The sequence below is a fragment of the Ptychodera flava genome, chromosome 8 (assembly GCF_041260155.1).
Source record: "Ptychodera flava strain L36383 chromosome 8, AS_Pfla_20210202, whole genome shotgun sequence".
In the NCBI taxonomy this organism is placed as follows: Eukaryota; Metazoa; Hemichordata; class Enteropneusta; family Ptychoderidae; genus Ptychodera; species Ptychodera flava.
Genome location: NC_091935.1, coordinates 43,565,476 through 43,583,987, shown reverse-complemented (window position 1 = coordinate 43,583,987; position 18,512 = coordinate 43,565,476). Strand labels below are relative to the sequence as shown.

Below are 18,512 nucleotides of genomic sequence, written 5' to 3'. Positions count from 1 at the left end.
TTTTTCATCACGCTTGAAACACGATATGGCAGAACTGAATAACCTCAGGATTGGTGAACTTAACATCACTCCCTCTCCTTTCGTTCGGAATCTTGGTGTTATTCTCAACAGGGATGGCTTTATGTGTGAACATATCAGTCAACTTTGTAGGAACGCTTATTTCTCTTTATCAAGAATCGGTAAAATTCGTAAATTACTCGACAAGCCCACTACTGAGAAACTCATTCATGCATTCGTTACTTCTAGACTTGACTATTGTAACAGTCTGTTCTATGGCATCTCAAATGACCAGCTGACCCATCTGCAGTCTGTTCAAAATGCAGCAGCCCGTCTCGTCACAGGTACACGCAAATACGACCACATCACCCCTGTTTTCATTAATTTACACTGGTTACCTGTGAAAGCTCGTATTCAATTCAAAATTTTATTGACTACTTTTAAGATTGTTAGAGGTGATGCACCGCTTTATCTGACCGATTTGATTGATCTGTACGTACCGTCAAGAAATCTGCGATCTTCTGAGAAATTGCATTTAACTCCTCCTCGCGGATATTTTAATAAGTCCTACGGTCAAAGAGCATTTTCGGTATGTGCTCCTTTGCTGTGGAATGCACTGCCCTCAGAAATTCGTTGTGCCAGAAATGTTACTTCTTTTAAACGTTGTTTGAAGACCCATCTTTTACCAAGTTTTACTCATAATTGTAGTTTTTTGAGTTTTTAGCTGTTTTTGTATCTTTTAAATACTTGTGTTCAGCGCACTGAGACGTTTGTGGAGTGCGTTTTTTAAGAATTAAATATTATTATTATTATTATTATTATTATCCTTGTAAAAAGTTTGAAAGGAATTGGCTCAGGCATGTCTGAGATACATGTATCTGCGTGGACGGATGGACAGAAGGATGGACGGACAGATGGACAGACCGACAGAACACAAACCATAAGTCCTGTGGACTTCGTCCAGGGGACTAATAATACAGTGATTATGAGTATTTGGTATGGTAAACTTTATTTGGTCTATGTTGAAATCTCACCAGCAGGGCCTGAAAATTTCCAGTGTTCTCCACAAGGGGTTTTTGACGGGCGGTGCGCCCGGCTTCTTTTTGTCGCCGCCCACCTTTAATCTCGCCCGCCCGCCTTTAATCTCGCCCGCCCACCTTTGTTTTCTGTCGCCTAAACTGTTTTCACAGTCAGTTGTCCGAACAATATCTGAAAGCCTATTGAATAAAAATGACAGCAACTGACAACATCGTGTAATAAAGAGGGACCGTTCACACATCTGTCGGTTTGTTTTGCGACTGCATGCAATCCTCAATGTTCTCCCCAGGCCCCGACGGCCCCGATCCTTTATTGTTTTCGCCCGATCCTGTTTCATATCCGCCGGCGCCGATACTCTTTAGTAAATGTGGTTGAAGACCTATGTTTCTCACCGGCGATTTTGTCACGCTCTTATTTCAGCAAGCTTTTCAAGTGTGAAACGGCCGTAGTGCCGATGAACACTGGCTAAGACTTCAATTCAAAAAGCTTGAAATGTGTTAAGCTGCCGACCGTACCGTACAGACACCGTCCATTTCATACAACGAACACGGTACACTCGAAGGCTCGGTGTTGCATTTTTGCCAGCGGACACTCAGTCAAAGCATCTATGCTATTGTCAACTGCCATTGCCGCCAATGTCTCGTACTTGTAAGGATCCGAAGGTCAGGAAAAGTGATTTCGATCAGATCTGGCTAAAATCGTACGATTGGTTGAGACAAATATCAGATGCAAAAAAGTATGGTACTTCGCGTGCTCAGGTCGTTGCGTATCCGAGCCAAGTTAGCCATTTTGAGATCCGTGTACGTCCACATGACGTTGAAGCCATGTGTGTCATTTCCTGTCACGCATTCGTAACTTGCATGGATTCATTCGATTGACTTTGAGAAGCAGTTGCGTTTGATCAAGTTTCAAAATCCGACCGTTTTAAAATATCAAAGGCACAATGAAATGAAGTAAAAAGAAACTGCACGAGCTAAAATCATCATTCGTGTGATCATCCGAATACAACAGCTATGTACCGTACATACGGTTCTGTAGGCCTACTGTATAGTTCAAAGGTCGCGTGTGATCGAGATCTAGTGCGCCAGCGTGCTCCACACAAACATGCATGGCAGCCTACGCCACGCAGTTGTCGAAGTTTTGTACGTTTGCCGAACTAAGAGTCGATGAAATTTCAAATCTTTCTCTTTGAAATACTTGGTATCATTTTTTCTGGCCTCCCTTTATTATGAATTGAGTTTTAAAGTCAACGTATGTTTCTCTGCAGGCATGCTCCGCTGACTCCGTATTGTAACTTAGTGCATTATTCAGTCCCGTGTCAACTTGTCATGGACGTAAAAAAAAGACGTTCATGGCTTTACCAATCCGGCTACAGACAAACATATAGTAACAGAAGGTCACATGAAAACGTGCCACCATTTGCCACCGATTATTTCGAACACTAATTACTTCTCATGTAGGCCTACTTTTGAATTTTCATGTTGGTATTGTGCAATATATTTACTAAATTGTGTATTGTTTGTATAATAGTTCAATGTGTTTTTTTTTCACTTTTGATGTTTTATTATTTATTTAAAGTAAATAGACAGGATTTAAATGTAAAAATAAATTGTATAGCTTGCCATTAATCACTGCTGAATGGAGAAAAATATTGAGAATGTCAGAAGTATATCTCATCACTGGAGTGCCTTGTGAATAGCCCTGGTGATATGTAAATTGTATGCAAATATTATGCAAATACATATGCTAATTAGCCGCCCGCCTTTAATTTTCATTTGTGGAGAACACTGATTTCCCTTTTTTTCCACTGGTCCCAGGACCAGAAGAAAATAAATATGATTTATGAAAAGACGAACTGATAGAAGATATGATTTATGAAAAGACGAACTGATAGAAGAAAAATTAAATTACGAAAACCTAGCCGGTCGAATTGATAGGGTATTTTTTCTATGGTCATAAATTTGCATAGCAAGGACTGTATGTACATTCTGCATGTAGTTTAGGTGACATTTATGATAAACTTTGACTGTTTAAGGTAAAACAGAATAAAATAAGTGTGTTCCAATACCTTAGAAAATCCAGGCTTCAGATTTTATCTTTAGAAATACACGATGGTGACAGAAAAACATTTGTACATGAATTGACAGTATCGCTCATGCAGGCCGCCATGTTTACTTGCATATTCATACCATAGAGGGCACTAGATATACGGGAAATGAACCTCACTAGTTTTGGAACTGGAAACCCGAACTCTGAGCAAAGGGGAACTTTCTTAATTTAATATCAGGAGAAGATGCCCATGGAGGAAGATGGTAACAGAAAAATAAAACAAATAAATGAAAAATATAACTTGCATTAAACTTGGGTTGCATGAAAGTTATGAATAGTCAAGTGGCAGGTCTATGACTGGAGGGGGTGTCCCTGGCAAAATTAATCAAGCATGGATCACCAAACTTTTTTGCAATAAAATTTTTATGGTTTACAGACACAGCTATTGTATATTTTATCTCATTTCCAAGTTGCATTTTAACATGATGATATTTAAAATGCTATAAAAGTTTATCAAAACTTTAATTCTTTCAGAATTTCGTTTTGTTAGTCTAGTGGCAGGTCTATAACTGAGTGTCTCCCTTGGCAGAATTTATTTGGCACCCCACCACCAAACTTTACAGAAATGGACATATTTATTGTTTACGGACACAGCTATTGTTTTTTGTATCTCTTTTTCAAGTGGCATTTATAATCATGATATTTGAAATGCTATAAAAGTTTATCAAAACTATCATTATTTCAGAATTTCTTTTGGGTAGTCTAGTGGCAGGTCTATGACTAGAGGTCTCCCCTGGCAGAATTTATTAAGCATGGATCAACCAAACTTTACCGAAATGACATTTTTAATGTTTATGGACAAAGCTATTTTTGTTATCTCTCTCTTTGTAAAGTTTTTAAGCTGCTTTGTCATGATTATATTAATTTTAAAATACTATATAATAAAAGTTTATAAAAACTTGGATTATTTCAGAATTTCGTTTCGTATATATATATATATTTTCCGGTCGTACTAAATTCCATAGAGAAACTGTTCCAATCTTTCGATTTCATTTGGCTTTGACATATTAAAACGTAAAAGTACGTGAAATCGGGCCCTATTTTACTGTTTTCGGCCGTATTTAATTCAGAAGAGAAACTGTTTCAATTGTCGGATTCCTACGTCAGAATCGGACCTTATGTTACTGTTTTTGGCCATACTAAATTCGGAGACAAACTTTTAATTGTCCGATTTCGGCAGGCTTTAACATTAAGGTAAAAAAGTACCTCAGAATCAGGCCTTATTTTACTGTTACAATGTTACTGTTACTTTGATACAATGCCAACACACATGTGGTCGAATTATAGAGGAAAAGAAAATCTTGCAGTTAAAGAATGGTCGAACAATTAGAGGTTGTAAAATAATTAATTATCCAAAAAATAGTGGGTGGTCCAATTAATGGAGCAGTCGAATTGATGGAGTGATTACAGTAATTATCTACCCTGACAGCGTGGGAGACAGCGCCCTCTACTGGTCATGCTTATTGTGCCAAACTTGCATTTGAAGCCAGAAGTCGTGGACAGCTCTTTCCGTTTCTTCCCCACCCTGCTCTCCCTTAATTAAGAGTGCGGGTGCATTACGTACGTATTAAGTATTAGTTCAAACAGCTAAGTTAGACCTATGCATCTATTGGTTTTAAGCATACAAGGTCATGTCTTTTGCATGTCACATAAAATGCACAGTTCTGTAACTTCAAGCATTTGTAAGATTTCTCTACTTTGTACCTTAGCTTTTCTACAGTGTTTGTTATTCTTCTTTAAGGGCCTGCAAGAGCCTCTCTTTCCAGTTACCTTCATTAAAACATTTCAGGCTCTTGCCTACTAACTGCCAAACTCGTGTCCTTGTCCGTTATTTCACTTCATAATTATACATGTACAGATATAACTTATTCTACCCATTGGATAGTCTCACATTTTCAAAAAATTGGTTAAGGCACCTCAAAAACACTTGTGGTCAGACAGATGCATGCATGTACAAGGTGTATGGACTGACAGACATGACAAAATCATAAGTTCCCTTGAACATAGCCTGCAAGGACTGAAAATGAGCGACACTGCAGCTACAGCATGAGCATGATGACAAATAATCCATTGCTCTTAAAGCCCGGGGCGAAATGGACTGGGATCAGGATTAGTGCCAAGTTTGGGTGGGCGTTTTGGGGCATGGCTCTGCATAATGAGTCTGTTGGTAATGGTGGTGTCGTTTGCATTATCTGCGTAAATCTGTTTGCTCTCAAATCACACTCGGACTATCAGCTTAGGTACAGCCGTCACAATACACAAAAGAAAAATAGAAAGAAGGAAAAAATATCAATTTCATCAAACAGGAGCTTGCTGAGTTGATTTCCTGAAGTTTTGGGGTCATGTCAACGTTCATGAATGATTCGGCTTCTTACCGCCATATGTACATATGGAATTGGCGCTGGACATAGTGGAAATAATCATCAAGAAAGTAATTAACATAAACATCAAAAATAACCCGAAACTGGCAATTTCATATGTTGAAATCACGAATTACCAATCTGAACATTGACTGAGAAACACGGTAAGGAAAATGGTAGGAAATAGGTGAATGACCTGATGTCATGACCGATCGCTACAATTAAAAAAACAAGTCATTGTTAATGACATAGTCCCCGCTCGCATTTCATGTTGTATGCAATGGGAGAGTTTATGATGGATTGGTGGCATGGTGATGGGGTTGTTGGATGTGGGTTATATGATTTTTTGGGGAGCTTGTTTGAGCTTGGACATTTGTTTCACATTTGTTTGTAATGAATTGAAAATCAGATTCTCTACTGATGTCAGCATGTATAAATGATGTGGAAGTTTTGAATTCTCTACACAAATTATGATAGTAAGGCTTTGAAAAGAAACTGATGTAATTTCGCAAGGTACGGTTTCAAGTGGTTTGTCTGTTATTGTGCAAACCAAATGTTGTAAATGATTACCAAGCCCAGTCAAAGAGTCAACAATAACTAGCATCGCATGTCCATTGTAGTGTAGATAGCCTTCATCATTTCTGCTATGAGAATCAAATACATAGAAAAAACCATTCTGCTTAGATAATGACATGCCATATTCTTTGATGATAAGGATTGCCTGTGTGGATGTCTGAAAAGCAGTGTGGAGAGCAGAGTATAATGTATAAATGATATTATCGATTGTACAGAAGTTATCCCCAAAATAAGCCAACATGGATGAGGTTGGATCACAAGCAAAATACCACTGTCCAAATGAAAAGCTTGTTTTCAAATCTGTTGCCTGTAAATATGCACATGAATCTCTACAATGCCTGTGTGGATACAATTTGTCATATAACGACTTTCCTACATAAAGAATTGAATCAATACCAGTTCTGTTCCAAAAACATATGTCAAAATTTTTTTAATATGCCAAGGCTATTAGGTTATTTGGCATGCATGTGCTGGTATCAGCAGCACAGAGTGGAAATGGAGATGACCCCGATGCAAGTTGCCTTAAGTTTAATAACCTTTATCATCACTGCCTTAGTACATACTGGTGCAGTGTCAGGGCTTGGATTTGTTTCAATATCACCTCCCAAAACAAGTAGTGCTTTCATATACTGATTACACAAAAAAAATTGGATGATCTATGTTATAGAAAAATACTGTTGTTGTGCCATTTTTAAGATAACTTTACAGTGAACACAATGAAAACAGCCAATTGATATTCTGTACTGCTGCAACAAGAGACTTACGATTGTGATATGTTTAATGTCGTATTAAAGATATTTGTGAAGGAAAATATCAGATTCTTTCTTTTCATAGCTCACACTGTTGTATATTTTACTTTTGAAGAGTTTTTACACAGGAATTATTATACTGGTATGTCTTTGTTTCTTTGACTTTGTTGGTGTTATCAGTCAGTAATTTGTGTTTGGCAAGTGACAAGTTATATCAGTGACATGTGTTTCACAACTCCTTGTTTCAACTCCCCATATACCTAGCTATTGACTCCTCCTCATATGCCTTAGTTTTTATCTCCTGTTATGCCTTGTTTTTGACTTCTTGTTTTTGGCCTTATCTGGCAAACCTCAGCAATGATTTCAAAGCTTAATTGATGCAGTATTTTATATAGCTGTTTCAAATCAAATTGATGAAACAATCCCCTCATACGGAAGTGACATTTTGGTATTTGATTTATTTATTTGAATTATTCTAAAATATGCAAAAAATTGACGTCTTTGTAATTTAATACTTGTGACAACTGCACTGCATGGCCGGCCTGAACATGGAAATAGAACACGTGCATGTGCTTGCAAGTGAAAAGGTTCATTCACGGTAACGCCACAAAACAAAAGTGACTTTGATTCATCACTGTCCGTCTCTATGATGAGACAATAACTTTCCAAGCAAACATTGTATCTACACATCACAAAGCGTTGTGCCAATCCTTAATTGCAAATTCTGCAAGGACAAGGTCCGGTTCTAGACAGGCAGAAAATTCTCACGTAAACACAATACAGTTGCGTGTATTTGTTATGGTTGATGTCACTGGTGTATACTGTTTACGGTCCGAGTGACCATCTTGAGTCTGCAGAGTGGCATTCCTGAGGTCCAATTGGATTTTTACCACAGTCTGCTTATTTGTCTAGCCTTGGAATACACTTAGTCTGTAGTAAAAGAGTTTTTTCTGTGAACATGAAGTCTTTATACTGCTAAGGAACGTACATCACGGCATGGAACCTGCACATGGCCGCTACACTGTATGCTATGGCAGATCAATGTCTGAGAGACGTTGATGCAGAAGATCCCGAGCTTATTGTTTTTAGGGAACAGAGCATGCGCATCTAAGGAAAATTTAACCCCCAACTTCTATGGAAAAAACTATCAGCAAGTTCGACTTACTTCATTCGTATGCAAACGTACACATTTTGACACATTTTACTCAAATAAAATACCGCAATTATACGGTGTCGCTCAAATTTGATCAGAATTGGTACATACCAGTATGGGTACCAAAGATCAACAATAAATGTTGTTTCTATCTGTTCAGTGCAGGAAAATTCTACGTTGATGTTATGACAATGATTTCTGCACAGTACAACCAGAAAAACAACAAGAAATATTAAAACCAGAAAAACAAGAATGACAAAAGTAATTAAGGTCTGAAACTTTAGGTACTGGAGGTCAACTTTAGCAACATGCATAGCAGAAAGGCAGCTAGCCCCCTTACTGCCTTAGTTTGACCATAGACGGTCTTTCCTCCCCTCTACTGACGGTCTTCCTCCCCTCTACTGTCTATGGTTTGAGCAGGTCTGTTAATATGTAACAGTTCAATGACAATGACAGGAAATGACTCAAGTCAGTGGAGTAAGCCTGTTTCAAGCCTGTTTCAGAATTTTGCTTTTTCTTACCTCATTTGCACATTTTTGACACTGATATGTTCATTTGAACAAATTCACATCTCAACCCCTACATCTACCTGTACACCAAATACTGAGATGGTAGCTTTGGCGGTATGGGAGCCTTTGTGTGTGACGGACATACATCCGCACATACCCACAAATATACAGACATTTAGACTCATCATATAAGCTCTTTTTGGTATTTATATATAAAACCAAATATGAGCTAAAAACCCACTTGAGTACTAAAGTTTATGGCAAAAGACTCCCAAAGAAGTTAAAAAATTTTCCACAATGCAACAGAACATCAGAGGACCATGGTCATAAAACATAGAAGCGAGACTGTCTATGGTAGAATATAGTGAACCAATGTTACAAATTTCGAGTCGCCAGTCTGGCGAATGCTTTGACAGTCTGAGTCACCAATGAGTCATTTGCCATCTGGCGAGCGGTAGCGCGAACACTGCAAGGGTAATTTTATATTCTGATTCAGTAATTGTAGCTCGTAATAGCCAAAAATGTGAATCCTAATTGGTAGCCAAATTGGATATTTTGTAAAGACAACAGGCATGCATAAATCGCTTTAATAGAAATGACAGAAATGGCTGGTTACAGATTTAGGATGGACATGACTTCGGATTCGGATTCAGAAAATACAAGCCTGAATACCAGATGTCAAGGGTAATTTTGAATTCAGATTCAAAGGATGTAGCTCTGAATGGCCAAAAACAGTGTATATTTGATGGTCAAATTTGATTTTTTTTGTGAAAAAAAAGTGGTGTGCATTGAGTGGTCATAGGGTACTATACTAAGGCCAAGTTGTTCTAAAATCACTTTAAAAATGACCGAGATATCATTGGAGACGGATGCACGGACGGACGGACGGACAGGACGTAATCTACTAGTCCCTTGTGCTGCCCGCACGGGGACTAATAAAGTAAGTTCACTACATCACGGAAGGATCGAGATTTCAATGAATCTTGTGTATCACGATATTTGTAAGCGATCGCGGTTGAAGGGTGACCCCCACCAACTTATCAGAGTAATGTTTATTTTCGGAGCAATTTTTTCGCGAAACGCAAAATCAACTGCAATCAACCACGGACTGGGTTCATAGATATTGCCGTTATTGAAGAAATTAAAGTCCAACCTTCGACGAAATCTTACAATGTAGTGCCGACTCAATTAGCCGATCTCGGACACACGTATCCTCTTACGACTAAAGCCTTTTGTTTTATTCTCATAACAGAAGTCCAAACGCTACTGGGGCAACCTGTATGTCAAAACCTTACCAGCCCTCTGTACATATACACAAACCATACGGCCATTTTCAGGGCTAGAATTTATATCAAAAGCGACTGTAGCGTTACCGGTACTTTGGGCCGTAGTTTTTGGGAGAGGGGGGGGGGGGGGGGGGGAGTTAAAAAAAAGTTGCTCTCTTCGACTGACTGTAATTTAATTGATCATGGAGGCTACCACCATGCTTTGATGTTGAGTTGTTTTCGATGTCATTGTCAAGGCAAACTATGGACTCTGCCTACAGTTTTGTAAAATACAGTGTACGCACTTTTCGCAAGAATACAATGTACATCGTACTGCTACTGACTCATCTCTTGCTAAGTCACTTCCGAAAAGGGTTCACATCGCGATGTCATTGCATCATAGACACTTGTTAGTAAAATAGTTTATCACAACCACAAACTTTTCATCCTGTGTGCCAGCTGATATACATGTATTTCTGACACAGATTACATAGCTAGGAAACATGTAATCGCAACATAAAAATATGTTGAGGGAAAGATTAAAGATGTGTTTTTCCTGTTCGTATTCTATAACATTCCTACTACTTACCTTTGTTATAACACAGTATTGCCTGCTTGCTGTTATTCTGCTCCAATGACATCTCAGCTAATTTGACCCACTCTTCCACATCATGAGGACTCAGGTGAGCAGCTATAAGACAAAACTTGAGAAAAGGAAAACATTATTTAATAATGTTATTTCTTAGAGTTAAACAAGATTCTTGTGGTGTCAACGTTAGCTGTGCCTGTGGGTCCATAGCAGTTGTTCTGGTTTTCTGATCAGTTTTCTGGGTTTTTTTGTGCTGATTATTGACTTCCATGACTTTTCACCAAATCACAGTTATGGTGCATTCCACTGATATCAACCATATCTGTGTGCACATTGGTGCGCACAATGTTTTGATCATTTTGTGTTCGTTTTACGATCTGCCAACACTAATCAATGCCCTGAGGGCCTCTTTTGACATAAAATCTGGACAAAATTCACCTTAACAACTCCGTTTCTAATATGTCCTCACAGAATCATATAGAAATGTAATTTTCCTACCATATCACTGTTTGACGAGATTCTGTGCTGGTATGATGCACGTGTTAGTACAGTAAAATGAGTAGTGACCTCTAAATTTTTGTCATGTGACAAAGGCAGACTGAATGCAAGGTCATAGCAACAGCCTCAGCTCCCTGAATATGATAGATATTTCCAATTTGTCAACACTCAGTCATTTCCACATCAAACCACTCAAAATGGCTCCAAATATAATTAAAGCTGCAACCAAATTCACTGGGCCAAAGTCCTTGCAAATACTGGCAAAAGTTGCCACAATGATAATCAATAAACCTCTAATGTCATAAGGTGCCTCATTCGGTCAAATTTAGAGCATGTAGCACTTATTTATAGGCATTTACAGGCATATTTGTTAAATCAAGATGAAAGGTAGTGTGGGCCTATTGGATATTGTGGCAAAAAGATTTTTTCCCAAAATTTATTCCTGTGTACCAAAAATCAGACATCTAGTGTATTGGCTAGCCTTGAATTAGATATGCATACAATTGATGAGGCACAGGATGTGGAGCCACAAGGTCTCCCTATCATACCAAACATGAAGGGTTTAGTACTTTTGTCTACTGAGTAATGGAGATATATGTATAAGGTCATTTAGGTCATGTCACACTTTGTCAAAAAAATTGTATACTACAGTTATCCCTATGTACCAAAAATCAGACCCCGATCTCTATTTGTCACCCTAGAATTAGATATGCACATATTTAATGAGGTACAGTAAATGCCACCACAAGGTCTCCAATCATACCAAATATGAAGGGTGTAGTACTTTTGTCTACTGAGTTATGGAGATATATGTATAAGGTCATTTAGGTCATGTCACATTTTGTCAAAAAAATTGTATACTACAGTTATCCCTACGTACCAAAAATCAGACCCTGATCTCTATTGGTCAGCCTAGAATTAGATATGCACATATTTAATGAGGTACAGTAAATGCCACCAAAAAGTCTCAAATCATACCAAATATGAAGGGTGTAGCACTTGTGGTTACTGAGTAATGGAAATATATGTGTAATAAAGGTCAAAGATTATCAGGGGTCATGTGACTGTTGTCAAAAAAAAATTGTATTCCATAGTTATCCCTATGTACCAAAAATAAAGGGCCGACTCGCAGCGATTTCGAAGCTGTTATCCAATTGGGTGGCTGAATCTTACCAATATAATGAAAACATTACAAATAGACTCCCTAAGTGGCTGTGAATAGTGACAATCCACCAATCAGATATAACCTTGCAAACACGCTCGATTCAGCCGAAAATAAAACCTCTGTGTCTACAGGTCAGCCCAGAATTAGATATGTGCATAATTAATGAGGTACAGGATGTGTCATCATGAAGTCTCCCACATACCAAATATGAAGCGGATAACACTTGTGGTTACTGAGTAATGGACATATATGTATAATTAACGTCAAAGGTCATTTGGGTCATGTGACTTTTGTCCAAAAATAATTGTATTCCATAGTTGCCCCTATGTACCGAAAATCAAACCTCTGTCTCTATTGGTCAGCCCAAAATTAGATATGGGCATATTTAATGGGATACAGGATTTGCCATCATAAAGTCTCCCATCATACAAAATATGAAGTGTATGGAAGACCAGTCACGACCTGTGACATGCGACCTGCGTCTTTAAACTGTGATCTGCGACTTAACCCTAACCCTAACCCAAACCCTCCCCTAACCCTAACCCTAACCCGTTAAATTCCGTAAACCGCCTCCTACTCGTCCGCTTACCTATAGGTAATTGTACGGGTTCGAGTGGGTTTACAATTCTAAACCTCACGGCTTTAGCTGGCATGTTGTAAACCGCACGAGGCCTAACCTAACCCTAACCCCTAACCCTAACCCTAGTCTGGTTCCCCGACCCATTTTCTCCGGTAGAGGGCGTGGGGAAAAATAGGGTCAGGTACAGGCAAATGTCAACATGGACGCTATTGGGTTAAAATAAAACAAGCTGTGATTGGATGAAAGTAGCACTTGTAACTTTTTCTCATGTTTCTTGGGTTTCGCACTTTCAGACTCACTTGACACAAACTTCTTGTTTGTACCACAAAGCCGTGGAGGTAGAAAGAAAGACTTTCTACTTCCATGATTTAGCCACTGTGATTAAGCACACCTCTTGATACTTTTAGAACCTCGACATGATGCCTGGCATTTTTCATGAAATTCGGACACCATCCATCGAAATCAATCGTTGTTCACAGTTCCGACAAAGTTTGCTTTCAATTAGCTCTGATATCGCAGGGGTACTTGTTGCATGTATCGAACATGCTCGGGTCAGTTGTGTCACGCCACAGTCGGCGATGACCTCAGTGACCCTAGCGCGTTCGATACACGCCACAAGTACTGCTACCATATCACAGCCAGCCTTCAATCACCTCTATTTCCCCGTATTTCTGGATTAATCCTTTTAGTTTATGTTTCCCGTCTCGTGTGCCAATGTTTTTGGTTCGGATAAAAGTGTTCGAACATAATTCTGATCCAGTCGAATTTTGACCAGCGTTTTCGTGGTAGCAGCCATATTTGTTGTAGCATTTTCTGTAAGGTGACTAACCTCCGCCATCTTGAACAAAATTCTGTTCAAGATGGCTACCCGGTACCTGACCCTATTTTTCCCCACGCCCTCTACCGGGTAAAATGGGTCAGGGAACCAGACTACCCTAACCCTACCCTAACCCTAACCCTAACCGCAGATTGCAGTTTAAAAAACTTGCATGTCGCATGTCATGACCGCTCTTCCATAGAAGTGGGTAGCACTTGTGGTTACTGAGTTATGGACATATATGTATATTTTAGGTCAAAGGACATCGGGGTAATGTGACAATTTGTCAAAATAATTGCAGACCATAGTTATCCCTATGTAATAAAAATTAGATCTCCAGCTCCGTTGGGAACATTATTAGATATGTGCATAATTTATGAGGTACGGCAGTTTGCAATGGTCAAAGGTCAGAGGGAATCCTAAAATTTTGGAGTAGAATTTGGTCCTCTACTGGTCAAAGTTCATTAGAAAGAGACCCTCCCGGACTCTTACATAGGTCAGGTCACATTTGCAAAATGCAACAGAAAGTGCTGGGTGGCGAATAAAATGTCTTCTTGATTTGCCACGCTCATGAAAGTGTGGCTAACTGGCCTCAAACTCAAAGACCCCGGTCAAATTCACGGTGGACGATGCGATACTATCAGGTGATGAAATCAAAGTGACTATATTCAGCGCCACGTCAGTTTAGGATACCCGACAGCATAGGTACGCATTGCCGAACTTGGCAAGCTTTAAAGCTTTTCCTTTACCCTTTGAACCCAGTTTAGTACCATACAACTTTTTTGATCATATTCTATGGAACCAGATATGAACTGAAATGCTCAGGTGTTTCATTATATATTGCAGTTATGTGTAAAGTTTAACCTTTGCCACATGTTTGCAACTTCATTGAAAATATTATGATCAACGTAATGAACAATAATCACCACCGATTCAGTCATGAAGTATACAAATATGTAATTAGCTGAAATAAAAATATCAAAGTTCTTTTACTGCTGTCATTGTATCACCACTTTATATAGCAAGTGTAATTAACGTTGGCCAAGTCCTTCAAGCCATATGCCCAGCTATGAAAGCTCATTAGACATGCAAATTATAAATTAGCTGACATGAAAATGTGAAATGATTTTTGATATTGTTTTAACCAGGTATAATCATCAATGTACATAGCACGTTTTGCCAACTTTGATCAAGTAAATCCCAGTATATATCCCTAATAAGCAAAGGTCATTAAATATGTAAATTAGGAATTGGCTTAAGTAAAAATGCTTAATGATTTTCAACAATGTTGTATCATGGTATCTGCAATATATGTAGCAAGTTTTGTCAACTTTGGTCAAGTCAATGCAGATATATATCTCTAATTAGGAAAGTTCATTAAATATGCAAATTAGGAATTGGCTGAAGAGAAAATGCTTAATGACTTTCAATAATATTGTATTATGGTGTCTTTAATGTACATAGCAAGTTTCATCAATTTTGATCAAGTAAATCCAGATAAATATCCCTAATTATGAAAATTCATTTAATATGCAAATTAGGAATTGGTTGAATCAAAAATGTCGTTTGACTTTCAATAATGTTATATCACAGTATCTTTGATGTATATAGCAAGTTTCAACAACTACAATCAAGTTAATTCAGATATACCAGTATATCCCTAAATAGGAAAGTTCATTATATATGCAAATTCGGAATTTGCTGGAGTAAAAATGCTTAAAGACTTTCAAAAATGTTGTATCATAGTAGCTCCAAATACATGTAGCAAGTTTCATCAACGTCGGTCCAGTCAATTCAAATATATATCCCTAATTAGCAAAGTTCATTAAATATGCAAATTAGGAATTGGCTAAAGTTAAAACGATTAATGACTTTCAATAATGTTGAATAATAATATCTTTAATATACATACCAAGTTTGGTCAATTTTGATCAAGTCAAATCAGACATTAGGAAAGTTCATTAAATATGCAAATTAGGAATTGGCTAAAGTTAAAACGCTTAATGACTTTCAATAATGTTAAATCATAGTATCTTTAATATACATACCAAGTTTGGTCGATTTTGATCCGGTCAAATCAGACATATATCGCTAATTAGGAAAAATCATTAAATATGCAAATTAGCAACTCTCTTCCATGTCACCCCGTAATAGTTCCAACTGCTGATATATCTTGCTGTGATCAAAATTTGTAGCAAATCTCATCAAATTGTGTGTAGTCGTTTTTAATGAATATTCGGTTTTTCTAAAATCATTAATTATGCAAATCAGCAAAAAGTATGCAAGCCAGACCCACCAAAAACTAATCAGTTCTTGCCATTTGCTAACTGAATCTATGTACCAGATTTGATTCTGATCTGATAAGCCATTTTTGAGATATCGGACCAACAGAAAGACAGACAGACAGACAGACAGACAGACAGACACACGGACACACAGACAGACAGACAGACAGACATCGCTGCGACATATGCTCACGTGTGTAAACATGTGAGCAAAAAATGGAGCGATTTGCTAGCCAAGTTGATTGCGATTGAACGTAGCGTTGGATGGCAGCATGGCCATCATTGCGTGACGCTGAACGCTCCAGATGGTCCCCGTGGTTGAGGTTTTCTTTCAATGTTTCTCTTCTACCTCCATGGCATAATGAAGAAATTTGTAAGATTTTAGTTAACTTAAACTGAAGTGTATTTTGTTGATTTTCAAGCGACTTACAATTGATAAGCACATGCAAACTGTTGATATCATGGCCTTATCCAGCTGGGGGGAGAGAGAGAGAGAGAGAGAGAGAGAGAGAGCCATGACGGTCGACCTAGTTTGTTTACAAATTTATGTTTTGTTACTGTTAACATCATGACATATTTCCTATGTCGCGTTGTGTCTGACATGTGTCTGTTGCATCTCCACAAGGTGTCTGGAAACCATATTTTGTGACTTTGAAGCCAATTGAAAACACTGTATTTTTAACTGAAATAAACCGGGCATGAAACTTTTATCTCAATTGTTTTTGGTTTCTTTCTATCTAAAGACCGCTTTTGGCATGCTTGTCAAAATACGTGATCCAACTTTGAAAACAGATTGACTAACACAGTATGACTAGGAGACACGATTAAACCAAGGAAAGTTATCGAAAGCATATGTTGTATTGTACGTACGTGAATCAAACTAATGTCAGTTGGTCCAAACACCAAATTTAATCAATAAAAAAATTAGTTAAAGCCCCCACTCAATTATCAGATTTATCTAATATAAATATTATTTCCTTGATAAAATATTCAATGGAAAACAAAAGAATGACAAACTGTTAATGGGCTGCTGACACATTCGCTAATGCGAGAACCAGGGATTGAGAAGGGCACCTTTAACTGTTTTGTCTTCAGCTCTTCATTCTATTATACGTGCAGTTCAAACGATGGGGAAAGGAAGCCCTGTATTTGTGTGTATGTGTTGCACAATAGTTTACCTCTATGGTTGTACTAATTGAATCATATGGGTTGCTAGGATTCCTTATCACATCACAGACCAGATATGAACCGAAAATGCTCACGTGTTTCATTATATATTGAAGTTATGTGTAAATTTGAACCTTGTTTGCAACTTCATTAACATTATTATGATCAACATAATGAACAATAATCACCGCCGATTAATTCTAAAAGGTCATGAAGTATACAAATGTGTAGTTAGCTGAAATAAAAATATTAAAGTTCTTTGACTGCTGTCATTGTATCACCATTTTATATAGCAAGTGTAATTACCGTTGGCCAAGTTCTTCAAGCCATATATGCCGAGCTGTGAAAGCGCATTAGATATGCAAATTATAAATTAGCTGACATGAAAATGTGAAATGACTTTCGATATTGTTTTAACCAGGTATAATCATCAATGTACACAGCATGTTTTGCCAACTTTGATCAAGTAAATCCAAGTATATATCCCTAATAAGCAAAGTTCATTAAATATGTAAATTAGGAATTGACTTATAATTAAGTAAAAATGCTTAATAATTGTCAATAATGTTGAATCATGGTATCTGCAATATATGTAGCAAGTTTTGTCAAATTGGGTCAAGTCAATGCAGATATAGATCTCTAATTAGGAAAGTTCATTAAATATGCAAATTAGGAATTGGCTGAAGAGAAAATGCTTAATGACTTTCAATAATATTGTATTATCGTGTCTTTAATGTACATAGCAAGTTTCATCAATTTTGATCAAGTAAATCCAGATAAATATCCCTAATTATGAAAATTCATTTACTTTGCAAATTAGGAATTGGTTGAATTAAAAATGTCGTTTGACTTTCAATAATGTTATATCACAGTATCTTTGATGTATATAGCAAGTTTCAACAACTACAATCAAGTTAATTCAGATATACCAGTATATCCCTAATTGGGAAAGTTCATTATATATGCAAATTCGGAATTTGCTGGAGTAAAAATGCTTAAAGACTTTCAAAAATGTTGTATCATAGTAGCTCCAAATACATGTAGCAAGTTTCATCAACGTCGGTCCAGTCAATTCAAATATATATCCCTTATTAGCAAAGTTCATTAAATATGCAAATTAGGAATTGGCTAAAGTTAAAACGATTAATGACTTTCAATAATGTTGAATAATAATATCTTTAATATACATACCAAGTTTGGTCAATTTTGATCAAGTCAAATCAGACATTAGGAAAGTTCATTAAATATGCAAATTAGCATTTATCTTTCATGTCACCCTTAATGCTTCCCACTGCTGATATATCTTGGTGTGATCAACATTTGTAGCAAATCTCATCAAATTGTGTGTAGTCGTTTTTAATGTATATGTTTTTTCTAAAATCATTAATTATGCAAATGAGCAAAAAGTATGCAAGCCACACCCACCAAAAACTAATCAGTTCTTGCCATTTGCTAACTGAATATATGTACCAGATTTGATTATGATCTGATAAGCCGTTTTTGAGATATCGGACCAACAGACAGACAGAAAGACAGACACACAGACACACAGACAGACAGACAGACATCGCTGTGACATATGCTCACGTGTGTAAACATGTGAGCAAAAAATGGCTGACTCACGGCCATATTGGATCGTTTCACAAAACAAATCA

General features: G+C 37.5%; 1 protein-coding gene across 6 annotated transcripts in view; it reads right to left on the bottom strand.

Moving 5' to 3' along the window:
- LOC139139392 (general transcription factor 3C polypeptide 3-like) overlaps window positions 1-18,512 on the bottom strand; it is a 500,706-nt gene that overhangs the window by 381,684 nt on the left and 100,510 nt on the right. For all 6 annotated transcript variants that reach the window (XR_011553793.1, XM_070708296.1, XM_070708298.1 and 3 more), the window contains exon 5: window positions 10,346-10,460. Coding sequence is in view for 5 of the 6 variants with exons in the window: in XM_070708296.1 (XP_070564397.1) it covers window positions 10,346-10,460 (115 nt within the window). In the remaining variant the exon portion in view is untranslated. The remainder of the gene's footprint in view (window positions 1-10,345; window positions 10,461-18,512) is intronic.